Source organism: Adiantum capillus-veneris, chromosome 29 (assembly GCF_014529385.1).
Source record: "Adiantum capillus-veneris isolate H3 chromosome 29, ASM1452938v2, whole genome shotgun sequence".
In the NCBI taxonomy this organism is placed as follows: domain Eukaryota; kingdom Viridiplantae; phylum Streptophyta; class Polypodiopsida; order Polypodiales; family Pteridaceae; genus Adiantum; species Adiantum capillus-veneris.
The window spans coordinates 99,942,096-99,959,082 of NC_140959.1; the positions used below are offsets into that span (position 1 = coordinate 99,942,096).

The following is a 16,987-nucleotide window of genomic DNA, read 5'->3' on the forward strand; positions in this document are numbered from 1 at the left end:
AACCTTTAGTATTAAGAAAGCAATCAAGGAAAATTTTCAAATTGAAACAAACAAAAACGCTAGTTTATTTGATTCAAATTTTCCTCCCAAAATAAATCTTAAAATCTATCTACTTGGAGGAAGGCTTTACCATTGTATTTTTTTGAGGGGAAACCATAATAGGACTACCAAGCCCCTTTTTTATTAGCCTCTACCATTTTCAACATCAATAGGCAACTCGAGCATCACTCTGGCAAGAATGCTGATGTTTGATTCGTGGGACCTACTTTGTGAAAGCTGACCATATGTTTGTCGAGAATTGAGAATGGATAGAGAGTAGACCAATGAGCATAACAACATAACACGTTTCATTATGAGAGTTGGGGTGTATATACAAGCATAAGCAATGATGCAAATAGATATTGACATGAGCAATGATGTCGTAGTATAAGACCGGCTTGGTCCAAAGGGTGTTGTCCTAGTGGTTAAGGTGAGGGCCTTTAGGCACACCCACTATAGTTCAACCCTTGTGGACATGAGGTGTGAGGTGAGTGGGCGCAATCCTGTAAAACTAGCTCGCGCAAGCGAGACGGCCAACAGAGAAAAGGGATATGTCATGCTTGGAGAGGTTTCCATAGACCACTGAACAAGGCCTAGGTAAGTGACCTTAGCATTAACAATCACGAGAGTAACAACAAAGATAGCAACATGAGTGACACATCAGGCCATGCATCACTGGATTGTCAATCAAAAACATGAAGAAATGAAGTAAAAGCAAATGGCTTCGACATCATAAACAGACTCCACTAGTGAAACAGCCTAAATGCTAAGTTTTCGGTTTACCTTTGGCTTGTTGAAGGCAATTTTTAAGGAAAGCCATGGCCACAAGCCGTGAAAATCAGCACAACTTTCAAGACTAAAAGACAGTCTTAAGCTATGCAGGACAACTTTCAAGACTATAAGACAGTCTTCAGCTATGCAGGAAAGTCTACACTTGCTATGTACTAGAAGTTCCCGACAGCAAATGCCGCTTTGTAGTTCTGTAACCACCTTTATGACAATGACTGGAAAAATAGCTACAATACATTTCATTGCATTTATATTGGGGCAAAGGTATTGGATACATGAATAAACAGATCAATTTGAAGTTATTACTTATAGTGGGATGAAGGTATATGGACAGCATTTGTTACACTTAAAAGGGAAAATCCTCTACAGACCTGAAATCAAGCCTGTAGGCAAGCCAATACACTTGCCGAAGCACCCAGTTGAACAATTCTCTGTTTGAATTTACACGCCCCTTCAATATCCACGTTGAGTCGGCGTCGTTCCTTTCATGCTAACCTAACCCAAAAGACGGAAATTCTCGACTAGGAGAGGAAGATGCCATTGAAAAGAGCCAAAGTTAATGTTCCACAGTGTAGCCTCACTTTGCCCTGTTCGAAAACTGATAAGTGCCTTCTGCGTAAATTTTATTTCAAAATCAATCACGCAACCCAAATTCCACCTCTAAATCTTCATCGTCCTCAAAAAGCTTGATAAAACGGGCTTGTTGTTCCTCCCTTTTCTTTTCCTGCCACTTCATGTACCCCACATAAAGCAGTACTATGATGCTCACCATGCCAAAAAAGATCAGAACAAAAACCAACGGAGATTTCTTTGCTCCTGCCATATTCTTCTGGTCACCATCAAAAGCAGCTGGTTCCACAGAAGGTTCTGTCGCATTCCAGACAAAACAATTATTATACCTTCATATGGTCAGAAAAGCCTGATAATATAAGAGAGGCCAAGACACTCACAAAAACACAAAAGCAAGGCACACAAACAGAAAAAAACCAAAAAACTAAATCAATAATCTTACTTGCATCTGAGGGATGGCAGTGAGTACATATGAAGGTTATGTTCAACTCCTTGTCCTTGATGTGATTGTAACGACCCTCAGGTTCAGGGCTGAAGTGAATTGGACATAGTTCCCATTCATCAAAAACATCATCATGCTTAACTTGATCTTCTTCATATACACCACAGCGTTTGCATTTTGAACCCTCCAATACTGTCAACGGCTTTCAAAGCAAAGATAAAATCAACAATAACACTAATGAGACCCAGTATTTGACCTGGCAAAAAATTCAAAATTTCAACATCCCTAGATGCATGAACAAAATCCACTAAAAAAAGCTTTGCTCATTAAAATCGGTCACATATTTACCAGGCACTCAAATCTAAAGTTGTTAACACAAAGATGTAAAACACAGGAAAGAACATTCCTCTTTTAATTTAGCTCTTGCAGCAAGACAAAGCTGCATTCTCTCAACACCTGAAATGAGCAATGAACTAAAAGAGAAACTTTAATCAAAGAAACTTTTGAGATGAAACATCACACTACTAGAATTATGCATCTGATGTGAGTGGGAACTATTGGTGTATTCAATTTCATGATTTTTCTTAGTACTTGTATTTCAGTAGGTAGGGCATCACTAGATCTAGAAGGGAAAACCAGGCATAGTTACCTGGAATGGGGAATGGGAACGAGACCGGCAAGGCCATCAAAGACGGAAACCGCTTGCTCATTTTATTTAAACGGTTTACAAACAGCTTTTTAAAGATATTTTGTGTACTCCTTGAAGAAACGACAAAACGGAAACGAGAAAAGGTGGACTTTGGAGATGACCTCGAAACCTCTTAACAGAAACATGCTCAAGATGTCAATAAATATAGAAATACTGCCGGGTGCGCCTAACCTGGGGGCCAGTGCATTTCCAAAAAGGACTCCACCTTTGGTCGCTCAATGTGCATGTTATCTTGTCTCGATTTGAAAATCAAGTCCAGTTCTTTCAAGTTTTTTTTAAGATTGTGTAGTTTCTGCTCGTGCAATTCATCACTGCCTATTCAGTAGCACCAAATGATTTCAAGACCTCGAGCCAACCAAGACAAATGCACAATTATTGGTTGCCCTCATGTGTAAGTGCTCAACTTTGCCTGTTTAAACCTTAGCCTAGATACGAGTTTACACCCTAACTCTAGGGAGACGACTAACTAGACTTCCCTATGTTCCATCAGCTATGCACGAAATCAAGATCTTGGAAATCTTGCTCCTTTGTTGGCCCCTTTTCACTCCCCTTCTACTTTGTTGTTCGTACTGTCCATTTTATACAAGCCTTAAACTTAGTCCACACATGCATCATTTCCTCTCATTGTCAATCTTGAAACTCGGTTTCCAGATCTGTTCTCCAAACAATATGGTCTTTCTAAATGAAGTTTTTCAAAACCTAACGCCAAATAATAACTGGCACAGCATTTCAAAATCCTTAATTCAGCTGACTGTGCACATAATAACATGGTCTTTGAAACTATGCAGCAAAAGAGGTCAACAAACATTGATATCAAATAAGAACCAAACGAATAGTTTTAAAATTCTTAATTCAGTTGACTGCTAGATAAATATCGTGCACTTTTGGTATCCTCGACTTGTAAGGTGTCTGACCTAAGAAATTAAACAAAGAATCCCTGCATTGTCTCGATATTAAATTGATATCATGATTACCAGCATGAAATAACACTTTCTAGACTGCTCACGTGGTTTTTGCAAGCGTTTATTCCAATTAATGAAGTAATTCTTGGGGCAACCAGACATACATTCAAGACAGCCACCCCTCCCAAAAGAACATGGCCAGGACTCCTAGACAAAGATGTCAATGAGCCAGATTCAGGAGATCCTCACAAAACATCAGAAAAGACTTGTAGTGAGGTGCCACTTATCATCAGCAGTCACTTTGAGAAAGCCCATCTTGCCACTGCCCATGGAAAACATCCTACATTTGCAGATATCATTAGGGAAGTGTCGCTGTCTAGGAACATTCTTGAACCTCCATGCCATACAGGGAAAGATCGCATTCGATAAGGGGGTATATAGTGATGGTACTATCAGCCACCCGTCACATGTACGGACATTCAGTTGTGACTAATGAAAACACTATTTTGTAGCTTTTTCGGTTCCCATGGCACTTAAAAGTGTGGAAGTTTTGTACATTTTGACCTAGTCTCATATGCCATCTTTGCCTTCTTTTTTCATTCTTTCTTAATTTGTTCTAGTTAAGGTTCAACGAAGCTGGAAGCAGTCTGTTACTAAAGCACTGACGTTTATAAATCAGCTAAGAAAGATTTTAAGCTGAAAAAGCCCACACCTTTTTGCTGTGCTGTGTTACGTGTCTGTCAAGTGAAAAACATTAAAAAAAAACAGAATGTGTTCAAAAAATGAATTTCAAGTAAAAATTTTGTTACATCCTTGTAAAGCATGTTACCTGCCATGATTCCTGACCAATAAAGTTATATTGTTGGTCCTTGACAACAACGTCAGGTAGGTAAACTTTTTCTTCCCCTTGACACCTAAAGTAAACTGAGGGCTTTCCAAACCACTCATGTGTACGAAATATTGTAAGCGATTCAAGTGTCACGTTACCATCTCCCAAAACACCTGTACGTGAAAATCAAACCTTTGATCAGACAATTGCATGGCCAATACGAGATGAACAAGTAGACATGAGTGTAAAATTATTTCATATAGAACATGGCTCTATTAATCTCAAAAAAAGATTTTATAAAGCAAGACAAGTTCTTGCTTTCTTTTTGGCATAGAAAAAATCCTCCTATTAGATTGTAAACTGCCAAATGGGCTAAATCTCCCCTATAAAGAGGGTACTGTCACAAACGGGAGCACATAACAATATAAAATATACTCGGATAAATAGCACTTATCACTTCATACTGAAGCCAGATGATATAGAGAGAGAGAGAGAGTGAGAAGATTGACACAATACTGGGGGCCACAAGATGGGCTGGTCCCCAAACCCCCCCTTCCCCCCCCCCCCCCCCCCCCCCCCCCCCCGCCCCCGTAAAAGTATCTTTATTACCGGGGAGAAGTCTATCAAGCACTTCAACCAAAAGTATTACCAAATTCGTTCTAGAAGAAGACTCAATGGTTCCTAAAAGCCTCAGCTTCCTATTCCTAGGGCAAGACCCTATTCCAAGGAACTTCAATTCCTTATTCCAAATCCTTCAGAACCAAGGTTCTCGCCTCTAAATCTCACCTTCCAGACTCAGGGCATGGTATCCCTGCAACTCTTTTCCAACTCTATTCCCAGAGTCTTCCTACAAAATAACTCTGCTTTCTTAAATGTGAAGTCCTTCCTTGATAATCTCAACTTCCGGATCCCAACTCGAGAGCTCAGATCCATGGACCTATTCCCAAACTCGAGGTGTGAAACACTTGGGCTGATCTAGCTCTAATTCCTCAAAGCGCTTTTCTCTTGCAGAGTGTAAGGTGCAGCAGAAGTGAATGTTGAACTTTGCTCAAGATGAGTGCTCCAAACTGTGCTCAAGGGTTCCTTGAGCAAAGTTCAACATTCACTTCCGTTGCACCTTACATTGGTATCAGAGCGCCAAGAACAACACGCAGCCTCTGAGGAACGGATGATTCGCGAGCGTGAACAAGCGCGCTTGGCAGACAAGGAACGAAAAGAAAGAAAAGCAGAAAGAAGAGGCAGCAGGAGCACCTTGCTCAACAAGCAACTTCTCAACAAGACCCCCACAGAGGCCTAGAGTTTTTGCATTGCAGCAGCCTGGCGACAGTACAACCTCAGATTAGCCCTAGCGTTAGCAGATTCCCCCGCAGATAGCAGATCAGCCCTAGCGTTAGCAAAATCCACAGCGACGGCAGAATTCAGCCCTAGCGTTTTTGCATCAACCTAAGACCATCAGCGTTTTTGCAGATCTTCGCGACAAGACCTCAGTTAGCATCAACGTTTTCAGTTTTCACTAGTCAGTACCCGCAGTAGGACCCTCGAACCTCGCAGATCTCACCTTCCCGTAGCAGATCCTCGCCGCACGGTCAGATTCCGCGAAGTTTGCAGATTCAGCCCGGAAAACACAGATTTCAGCATCTGCGTTTTCAGCGCGTCGTCATCGTATTGTCATCGACATCGTCACCGACAGAGTCAGAATTCAGCAGATAAAGATTTGCAGATTTCAGCCATTAGTGTTTTCAGATTTCAGCCCGTCTCGTCGTCGTCGACATCATCAGCAAGTCCAAGCATTGTAGAGATTTGTGCAATCATAAGTAGACCGCTCTTGCCATAGAGAGTGGGGCCCTTGGAGGAGGGTTTGACAACTTCCCGGAGTCGTATTCTCTTCTCTCTCTATCTCTCAATCTCAGCACCTTCACGGACAATGTCTATTCACTTTGTTTGTGATCGCCTGCACTCTCTCATTAAGGGAACGGAAGGCTCTCCCTTCCGTAAGTAAAAGGAACCTTGAGCACGATCGGATCACTCATCTTGAGAAAGAACAACATTCGTTTCCATTGCACCTTACACGAAGGCTCGTGCTTTCCTCTGTTCCTACTCCCTCTCGAAGAGGAAGTACTCTTGCACACTTTTCGACTGGGACGTCACATATCAACAGCACGGAGATAGTCTCATCCTGCTGCAGCACTTCATTGGCAGGAGGAGGGTCTCACAGCTGAGTTCTTGACAGCTTTTTGGGCGAGGTTGTGGGACGCTAGACAACAGCGGCGTGTCACGTTGTTCCAGTGGCTGGTTGCACATAGAGCTACAGCAGTGGGGAGTTGGCTTGTACATAGTGGCCTCTCGGCAGCATGTGCAGCTTGTGACCATCCTTTAGAGTCAGCGTCACTGTCTTTGGAACTGCCCTATGGCACAGCAGGTGTGGCTTCGAGTCCTTCGGCTGATGCCAGCTCTTTCCATAGCACGGCAATACACTTGGGGGGCACCTGCTTGGTCCACTCTCACGGGCCCTGCATTACACTTTGAGTTATCCTCCACCAACAGGATGATAGTGATACAGGGGGGATCGACCTACACCCCTTCCTGCTACAGAGCTTACTCTACATGAGTGGTGCAGTGAGAGAGAGGAGTGTTGGGAGCTCGTCTGTGGCCCGACACTCTGGTTCATCTGGCGGGCCAGTTGCTTCCGCATCTTTGAGGCTCACCTTGTGCCACCAGCAAAGACTGTTCGAGATTTTTGGCTAGAGCTGATCCATACTCTCGAGAGATTCCAGGGCAGTTCCGACCGCATGCGGGAGCGTAGAGAGGCGTTCTTTTGACTCTGCCTTTCTTCACCATGGTCCAGGGTGTGCTCAGATGGCACAACCGTCCACCTCTGTGGCTTTTCCCTCCTCCCATCTCCTGATTGAGCCTCATTGTACATATGTTGTTTTTTCATTGGGAGAGTCTCCTCTTATGATTGTTGTAGCCCTCTCTAGTAGAGGTGGTTGTAGCCCTATGGGCAGTTTCATTAACTAATAGAAGGATCTCTCTGAGAAAAAAACAAGGAAGTACTCCTGCAAACAAATACTCAAAGACCAAAACATGAAAAACATTACCTTCGAAGTTTCGACGCTCGGAGCACAACTCGATTCTCGAAAAGCAACTTCCCAAAAGAGATTTGTCACGTGCGCACTTCAAATGCGCTACATGGACATGCTTCTGCTACAGTTTAGCATGAGTCTTAGAGTAGGACCTAGCCTGGCACCTCTGTGAGCCTCTAGCAAGACGTGCATGTCCAAGCCGGTCATAGTTGCATACCCTCTCTTGCACACTATAGTATTTCGGCATATAGGCATTACCGCGTGTGAACCGCCTCTTGTGTGCACATTTTATTATTAAAATGACTTTTCATATTCCCTGGTCGTGGGGCTGAATTGGAGCTTGCTCGACCCAGATTGTTGCACATATATATGCGTGCCTTTGGGTGCTAGGAGAGGCAAAAGAGGCAACAAAAGAAGAGGGGCCTGCAGCTCAGAGCTTGCAGGGCCAGCACAGCCAGCATTTTCAGCCTTCTCTCAGCAGCGTTTTCAGCCTTGAGCATCAGAGTTTTCAGCCCGAACAGCAAACGATTCAGCCTATGATCGCCAGCAGACTTCAGCACCTAGCCTCGTCATGGTTGCAGATTCGAGCCACTAGCGGTTTCAGCATTCAGCCATAGCCTCATCGTCGTCGTTGTCGTCGCAATGATCTTCGTCGACACAATACCCCAGCATCTAGAACCCTTGTGTTCTGGCTTGGCTCCTGCCTAGCTCAGCATAAGGACTTTCAGAACCCATCAGTACCCACAGTACCCCTCAATACCTAGTCGTCGTCGTCGTCGTCATCGACATAGAACCCATCAGTACCTCGTGGTGGTCGTCATCGTCGTCAACATAGAACCCATCAGTATCTCATAATCGTCGTCGACATAGAGCCCATCAGTATCTTGTAATCGTCGTCAACACAGAACCCATCAGTACCTCCTCATCATTATCATTGTCGACAAAGAACCCATCAGTACCTCGTCGTCGTCGTTATCGTCGTCGACACAGAACCCCGCAGTACCTCAGTACCCATTTGTATCTTCAATATCTCAGTAGAAACCAGCATCAGTAGCATCAGTACCCCTTAGCATCAACATGTCGGCAATTAGTCATTGTATCAGCATTGTGCAAGAATACAGAAAGTACTTGCTCTGGCAACAGAGCAAAAGGGGCCTTGAGGGTGGTTGGGACCCGACATGACGTGTCGTCTCTTTCTCTCTCTCTTTGCATCTCTCTCTTTCATTCATCTCAGTTCACTTCTTTCAAGCGAAGTAAAGTGTCCCTTGTGTTTGTGCGGAGTACTAGATCCGAGCTAAATCCATAAACTCTTCCGTTGTATCTGACATTGGTATCAGAGCTCTGTGCATGCTTCAGCTTCGCGAAGCTTCACGTCCCTACCTCGGACTTATTAGCCTCTCAGCACCCTCAATATCACGCATCCAGTACCAACACCCGTCTTCATTGCTATGTCTTTGAACGCAGATTGACATCGATGTTGGGTTCAAGCCCTTATTGGTCAGCTTATTGGTCACCCCATGAGAACAAGTCTCAAGGCATGCAGGTACAGACCATTAGTTAGTTAAGTTTGCATGTGAAAAAAGGTGAGGTAGACATCACCTTCCAAAGGCTATGTAAAGGCTTCCATTAATAAAAAAAGTAGAGTTGCGTGTTATTTTTCTATTGTCTCTCTCTCTCTCTCTCTCTCTCTCTCTCTCTCTCTCTCTCTCTCTCTCTCTCTCTCTCTCTCTCTCTCTCTCTCTCTCTCTCTCTCTCTCTCTCTCTCTCTTTCAACTTGTTCTGTTGCACTCCCTCCAAGCCATGGATTGCCTCAGGCTACACCCACCATACCTCAAGTCACAACAATTGGTATCAGAGCCTTGTTGGCCTCGATTCGAGTCAGCACGTGGGTACGGCCGCTTACACAGGCAAGAGCAGGCTTACGACCTGCATCAAATCGCACAAAGGTTGCATGAACAGCATCGCCCTGGCTTACTGAAGCGATCCCGACTCTTGAGCGACCCCAAATCGGCCTCTACAGGCTCCTCAGAATCAAGACGACATCGCGCTGCTGTTTGTTATTCACTGCTCGTCGTCTGCAACAGAAGCTCATTTTTTTTTTTTCCTTGTGAGTTCGCACACTCGTTTAAAGTGGCCACTCAATTGGCTTTGAGCAAAGGTGTATTCACACCCTCAGTCCCTCGAGCAACTTATCCACATCCTATGCTCCTAGTAGATAAGCAAGTTGCAGACGGTGACCGACAAATCATTCCACATCGACACGCAGGACTACAGCTCCCCTGTTTTTGGTGGCGTGAGCAGTAAACACCAACATGTACAATAGTATAACCATTCGGTCATCCCAAGCAAAGGTATATGACATGCATCATGTGCCAGTGAGTGTCAAATCAAGTCAGGTTCTTGGGACTATAATCGATGAAGATTTATTTGGTATTGAAGATCAAGAAGGTGATAGACCTGCATTTGCAATACATGCAGTGCATAGGCATGTTCCAAGTGCCAAGCAAGCTTTACGACATGTTCGAACACATCGACAATTGCCAGAACAAAGGAGAATCTCCTTCGAGACTACAGTACAAGTTTTCAAAACTAATTTTTGTCACTTTTGGTGTCATAGAGCTGTCCTCTTTTGTCTATTATGAAAACCATCATAAACTTTCCAGTCAAATCCTCTTTTTACTTCATCATATGTCAGTCATGCCATGATAACAAAACTTTTGTACGGGTTATAGACACTGCCATTATACAGATAAGTGGTAAGACCTCCCAATTTTTGTCAGTTCTCAGCCTGTTTTTTTTTTTTACCGCTTCTCATGAGGTTAGTGGGTGCACCTTAAACCCAAGGTTTGGCAGTGAACTAGAAACTCCATTTTTGGTAGCTAACTTTTTTGACCTACACCCTATCTGTTCAAGGGGGGGTTACTTTTCTAGCACTAGGTTATGGATACACCAGAAATCCTTTGGTTGTGAGAAAACCTAAAACTCACGGTTGACGAGTACACCAAAAACTCGAGGTATCATGAGTTGCTTGTCCAGTTCGGGCTTGAGGGGGGGATTGTTGGGTTGAAGCCCTTATTGGTCAGCTTATTGGTCAGCCCGTGAGAACAAGTCTCAAGGCATGCAGGTACAGACCATTAGTTAGTTAAGTTTGCATATGATAAAAGGTGAGGTAGACATCACCTTCCAAAGGCTATGTAAAGGCTTCCATTAATAAAAAAAAGTAGAGTTGCGTGTTATTTTTCTACCGTCTCTCTCTCTCTCTCTCTCTCTCTCTCTCTCTCTCTCTCTCTCTCTCTCTCTCTCTCTCGTTCAACTTGTTCTGTTGCGCTCCCTCCAAGCCATGGATTGCCTCAGGCTACACCCACCATAGCTCAAGTCACAACAATCGGATACACAAAAACCCAAATCTTGAGTACCCAGATCTACTTGCCACCTATGTGGATATGGAAGGAGTTGGAGACAGGATCCCTAACCCTCTTCTGCATTCGCTTTCGCATGTAGCGTGCATCCACTTCCGTCGACAAGCAACCCTTGCGAATACATTCAAGCACCCTTACCTTTCAACTTCACCCGCAATGTTTTCACGACATGACTATTCGAGTGGTAATACTTGCTCACAAGGGAGAGTCAAAACCAAGGCTGGTATTCTGCGACAATAGTATGGCTATCTAGTAACTCGTGTGGTCAGTATTTACATCGCAATAGTCTCTACATCCACAGTACCAACCCATTTGGAGGAGTTTCCATCGGCTTATGCATCCACAAGCATCAAAAGCAGTCAGCATCAGAAGTCTTGAAAGAATCCAAAGATAGAAGTTTGGCAGTTGTGCCTCACCTTTAACAGGGAGGGATATCACATGCGCACTTCACTTGCGCTATGTGGACATGCTTCTGCTACAGTCTAGCATGAATCTTAGCTTAGGACCTAGCCTAGCACCTTTGTGAGCCTCTAGCAGGACGTGCAGATCCAGGCCGGTCTTAGTTGCATACCCTCCCTTGCACACTATAGAATTCAGCACATAGGCATTACCACGTTGTCATGCCGTGGCACGTTCATAATGTGAAATTAAAATATCTACCTCACTCTCAATGCTTTTGTTATGTGGGACCAAATGCTATGATACACATAGTGTGAAATATACGAAAACGGATGCCATGGTTGCAGGCGTATACATACCTTGTCGGGCAGGCCAGGACAGAGACGTGGTACCGTTGCATGTTTTACCACATGAAAGAATGCCTAATTTGCTTTAGGAATGTACAAATGTCAAGTGTTTCGAAGTGGCATGCTCGTTTTGCCTAGAAAGTTCAATGCGGGCGATCTTGGCCAAAAATAGTAGGTTTCGTGCAAACGCGGACGTAAAAGACGTGTCCAAAGTGCTTACCAAGTGGAAAAATGAGGTTCAACATGAAATTTGAGCCCAATGGAATTTTTGTTTGCAGGCGTAAAAGACGTGTCCAAAGTGCTTACCAAGTGGAAATATGAGGTTCAACATGAAATTTGAGCCCAATGGAATTTTTTCACAAATTTAGGGATTTATTCCAGCTTGTTTGGGTTTTTTACGGACAAAAAGGGACATTTTTGGGCTAAAAATGGCTAAAAATGGAAAAAAATAGCTAAAAATATCTCAACATGCCACATCGACGACGGTGCCGTCGTTGTCTAAGTAGAGGGGGAAGTTTTAGAGCCAATAATGAGCTCATTTGGGCATATAAGCAAGGAGATACAGCCATTCCTTACAGAGTGCTAGTGAGGCTGTGAGGCCTCCAATTAGGGTTACCCCTCCTCCAATAACTACTTGGGCTTCTCCAATGAAGTACTGAAGCTTCCATAAGATGGTCGCGACCAGGAATCGAAGCATTAATTTAGGATTTTTAACAAGTCGAATGAGCACTGCATCTGCACAATTGCGAGCGAGGCTACATCTAATCTACACACAGAAGAGTTTTGAGTTAGTATTGGTTCTTTTTCATAGTAGAGCTTTCATGGTTGGAGTTTTGTTCTATTTGAGTGTGTTTTTTACTTCAAATCATCAACGCCTTGCTGGATTTTGCTACAAACCCTCACAATCAGAGGCCCGCTGCTCTCCTAGTCGCACTACGCACTTCTTGACACATTTTTGGTGAACCCGACGCAAAGGAGGCTAGGGTGAGGGTTTAAAAGCTTCATTGAGAGTCTCAATTCAAAAGTTTAAAGGTTTGGAGCAACTAGAGCAACACGGGGTTCGGTATGATCCAATCACAATGCAAATGTTTCAAGCTTTTGGAGTGTTTATGCAACAGCAGCAGGCTGCAGAAAGGAGGGAGCTTTCCTCAACCAAAGCGTTTCAACCTGTGGTGAAGAAAATGGACCAATTTAAAGGTAAAGACGTAACAAAGTATCTTTGTGGGTATGTAAAGGAGATGGAGCTACATCGAGTGCCCGAAGCAGAGATGGTGCCAAGTTTTGAACTAGCTCTGGTTCCCAAGATCAAAGAGCATGTAAGGGGAATTAGAAATGAGCATGGAGCAACTTGGGAAACATTCAAACCCCACTGGCAGAGGATAGTTAGGGGACTGTTTGGGGCTAAAAACAAGGCGAAAACCAGTAAATACAGTGTGCTGAATTTACTGTTTTTTGGGAGGGATCAGAAGGTTTATGCCAATGGAAGTGAGTTCCAACAGGGGAAAATTGGTCTTGTTCGCATAAAAATTTCCGTCATCGGAGTCTGAACTGTCTGTAGACGAGTCCTCTGTAGTACTGTCACTCACAGGGCAAGATTTAGACTTCTTTGCCTTTTTCTTGCCCTTTCCGAAGCGTTGTTTCTTGCTTCGTTTTTTGCCTTTTCTGTCTTCTTCGCTCGAATCTGAAGAGCTAGAAGAACTGTCAGAAGAAGAAGAAGAAGAACTGGGTACTCCTTCAAATCGAACACGCTTCTTTTGTTTCTTTGCCTTATCAAATGTCGATTGACGACCCAAATAACCTGGGAAGTCAATGCCTTTCTTCTGCTTTTTGCCGTGCTTTTTGGCTTTGTTCTGTGCGTCAAAAAGCTGAGCAATCGATGCATCAACCACCTCTTCTAATTCCTTCTCTAAATATTTCTTGTGAGCAAAAGGTTTCCTGAGAGCGGGTTTCGAGGGTGGTGTTGTGGTTTTCTGCCACTGCTCGTGCACTTCCTGAAAAGAAGTCTCTCTCATATATTTTACCAATTTTGGGTTCTTCGGAAAACTAAGCATCATCTTTGTTGCATCGCCGATCAATTGACGACGCTTCATCTCTCGTTGCTCCGCCTGAGTAAGCCGAGGCGGGTCTTACTCTCTGCCGGAATCTTCGTTGTGATCCCTGCCAGCATCTCCGGATGCAGAGGGAGACGACTGAGCCTTGCGTGAAGCCATACGTGCCGCGGGAAAAAAAAAATTGGGAATCGGATTTCCCGTAGAAGAGAAATCCGCCGTGCTCTGATACCACAGTAACAGACTTGGACACTCCAAGTCAAGAATCAATCACGAACGCACCAAATAACCACTTCAAAACAATTCATAGTTCCCAATAGATTTGCACTGGCCCGGCGGAGTTCTGTACCTAGAGATATTGGCCCCACAGACTGGCGCCCCTTTCGGTATTTCTTTATGTATTAATCAATGTTCAAAGTACAAGAGAGCAGTTAGGGTTTCACTCTCACACACTGCGTCCAGATGCTCTACAGAGTGAGTGCCCAAACCACTTTATTTAAAGTTTACAAGGGATGCCAAAAGCAGAGCCCCAAAAGCTTCCAATCAAAAGCAAAGTGTTCTCTCTCTATCTCACACAAGCTCTCTTGAGTTTTGTAAATAAAAAGTAACGTAATCCCCTCTCTCTCTCTCTCTCTCTCTCTCTCTCTCTCTCTCTCTCTCTCTCTCTCTCTCTCTCTCTCTCTCTCTCTCTCTCTCTCTCTCTCTCTTGCGTAGAGAAAAAGCAGAAATCTGCCGCAGCCCTGCTTTCGCGCCGCAAATCACGGAAACAAGCCACGTCATCAAATCAGCACTTCTCACGGAATCTCAGTTTGCTGCGAGGGTTAGAGTTAGGGTTTATGATAGTTTTAGGGTTAGAGTTAGGGTTTTTGGCAAATTTTAGGGTTTGCAAGTTTTAGGGTTAGGGTTTGCAAAATTAGGATTTTCAGCAGCAGTCGGGGTTAGGGTTTCCCGCATCCTCTCGGGCACTTTGTGACAACATGACCAAGGTTCAGTTCAGTCAAGTCAATCTAGAATAGGAAGTAATCAGGCACTTTTGTGAGTCTGTTCGCAGACTGTGCATGTCCAGACGCTTAGATTAGATACATACCCTCTACTTGCACATAGCATGATCATTAGATTACAGTCAGAACCCATCAGTAGCATTTTTACAATGCATTAGACCTATTTTCCCTATTTTTGACATTTTTCACTTATTATTTTTAAGTGACTTTTGTTGGAAACTAGGTAGGGCAATTTTGCTAAGTTTGTATATATAGAAACCTAACGCTAGCACTTTCTGGCAGAAGAGACAACAGGAGCACCTTGCTCAACAGGCAACTTCTCAGCAAGACGGAACCGGCGACAACTCTAGCGTTTTCACCATTGCAGAAGGCCTCACGTTTTTGCATTAGATCAGCCAACGTTTTTGTACTTGCAGATTCACGACGACAGTAGACAGCAGATCAGCCCTAGCGTTAGCAGACCCCCCCATGAGAGCAAATCAACCCTAGCATTAGCAGATTTCCACCGCAAAACCCCAAATCAGCTAGCGTTTTTGGATCAGCCAGAGACCTAGCGTTTTTTCAGATCTTCGCGACAGAAGCAACAGTAGCACCAGCGTTTTCAGTTTTCAGCGGTCAGACTCCATAGTAGAACCCCCAAACCTCGCAGATCTCACCTTCCTGCAGCAGTTCCTTGCCGCACAGTCAGATTCCGCAAGGTTCACAGATTCAGCCCGGAAAACGCAGATTTCAGCATCTGCGTTTTCAGCGCGTCGTCATCGACATCGTCACCGAAATAGAGTTAGAATTCAGCAGATAAAGATTTGCAGATTTCAGCCCTTAGCATTCTCAAATTTCAGTCTGTCTCGTCGTCGACATCGTCGGCTGGTCCAAGCATTGTAGAGATTTGTGCAATCAATAGTAGACCGCTCTCGCCATAGAGAGTGGGGCCTTCGGAGGAGGGTTTTACAACGTCTCTGGTGTCATAATCTCTTCTCTCTCTATCTCTCAGTCTCAGCACCTTCATTCACAGTGTTTATCACTTTGCTTGTGTCCATTGAAGTCTCTCATTAAAGAACGGAAGGCTCTCCCTTCAGAAAGTAAAAGGAACCCTTGAGCACATTTCGGAGCACTCATCTTGAGCAAAGTTCAACATTCACTTCCGTTGCACCTTACATTGGTATCAGAGCGTTGGCAGTGTTCTGTATCACTCACGGAAAGGACCACATAATTTTTTTTTGCTTGTTGAGGTCGCACGAACCCAAGTTCACTTGGGCGTGTTGATTCCTAATCGTGTTTTGAAGAGTGACAGGAAACCCAACAAAGAAGGGCTTGTCCAGCCTCCCCTTGTGCCTATGTTCACTCACTGAGAGCGGACCGTGCACTTAGCGACCGGCCAATAGACGTGAGGTGGGAAAAAGCAACCTTGGTGTGAGCGCAAGGCCGCCTAGGTGTGCGCCCGCGGAAAAGAGCAAAACTCGGGTGAAGAGAAGATCCTTCTCTAACACAGATTGCAAGCCAAAAAAGAACCTCAAGAACCTCAAGACCCTCAAGAACCTCAAGTACTCAAGACCCTCAAGAACCCAAGACCTACAAGAACCCAACTTCCTCGTGAACTTAAGAACCAAAGATCACAGTGCATGGTCATCAACCGAAGCGGAATGGATACTTCACATGGAGGTGATGGGCATGAAAGTAGTGAAGAAGAATTTCCTCACCATGGAGGTTTTCTTGACCCTCCGCCTTCGCCACCTACGCCAGGAATTGCACCAAACCCCATGGAGGCTTTGGTGAAATCAATGATGGACATGATGGCACAACAACAAGAAGCGAATCGCGTTGCGCTGGCACAACAACAAGAAGCGAATCTCGTTGCGCTGGCACAACAAGAAGCGACTTGCATTACTTTGGAACGCAAGCGAGATGCACGAGAATAAAGAAAAGCACAAAGAAAGGAGGACGCCGAAGCAAGACGAGCGGCCTTTGAGGCCGATCGTGAGGCTCAGAGAGACCTACGCACGCAAGAATTGGTTCGACGGGTTCTTGCCTCAAAGTCCGAACCAACCAAAGATGTTGGTAGTTCCTCAAGTGGCACAACCCGTGATTCGGACTCCAACAACCCAATCACAGAGAAGTTGACTTTCAGTAAGTATGATGGTAAGATGGATGCTACGGTTATTCATTCTTGGTTGCATCAATTTAATGCTTATTTTGCGACAACTAAGAAGACACGAAATAGCAAGGTTTTGACGGCAGCTATGTATCTTGCCGGTGATGCCATCAATCGGTACCACGCATGGCAAGAGGCACAGTTAGCCGCTCACCTAGAGAAAGCCGACGAATTCACGCCCCTTTTCTTCAATTTGGCTGATTTCCAAGACAAGCTCAAGGCGCGGTTTATGCCACCTCAGTACCTCGCACGATTGAAGGA

General features: G+C 44.4%; 1 protein-coding gene across 1 annotated transcript in view; it reads right to left on the reverse strand.

Annotated features, from left to right (window-relative positions):
• Positions 1–1,312: 1,312 nt before the first annotated feature.
• Positions 1,313–16,987, reverse strand: part of LOC147419653 (valine-tRNA ligase) — a 54,230-nt gene continuing 38,555 nt past the window's right edge. The window contains exons 2-4 of the mRNA XM_086506144.1: positions 4,281–4,453; positions 1,841–2,042; positions 1,313–1,695 (exon numbers count right to left, since the gene is read on the reverse strand). Coding sequence (XP_086362270.1) covers positions 1,463–1,695; positions 1,841–2,042; positions 4,281–4,453 — 608 coding nt within the window. The 3' untranslated portion in view covers positions 1,313–1,462. The remainder of the gene's footprint in view (positions 1,696–1,840; positions 2,043–4,280; positions 4,454–16,987) is intronic.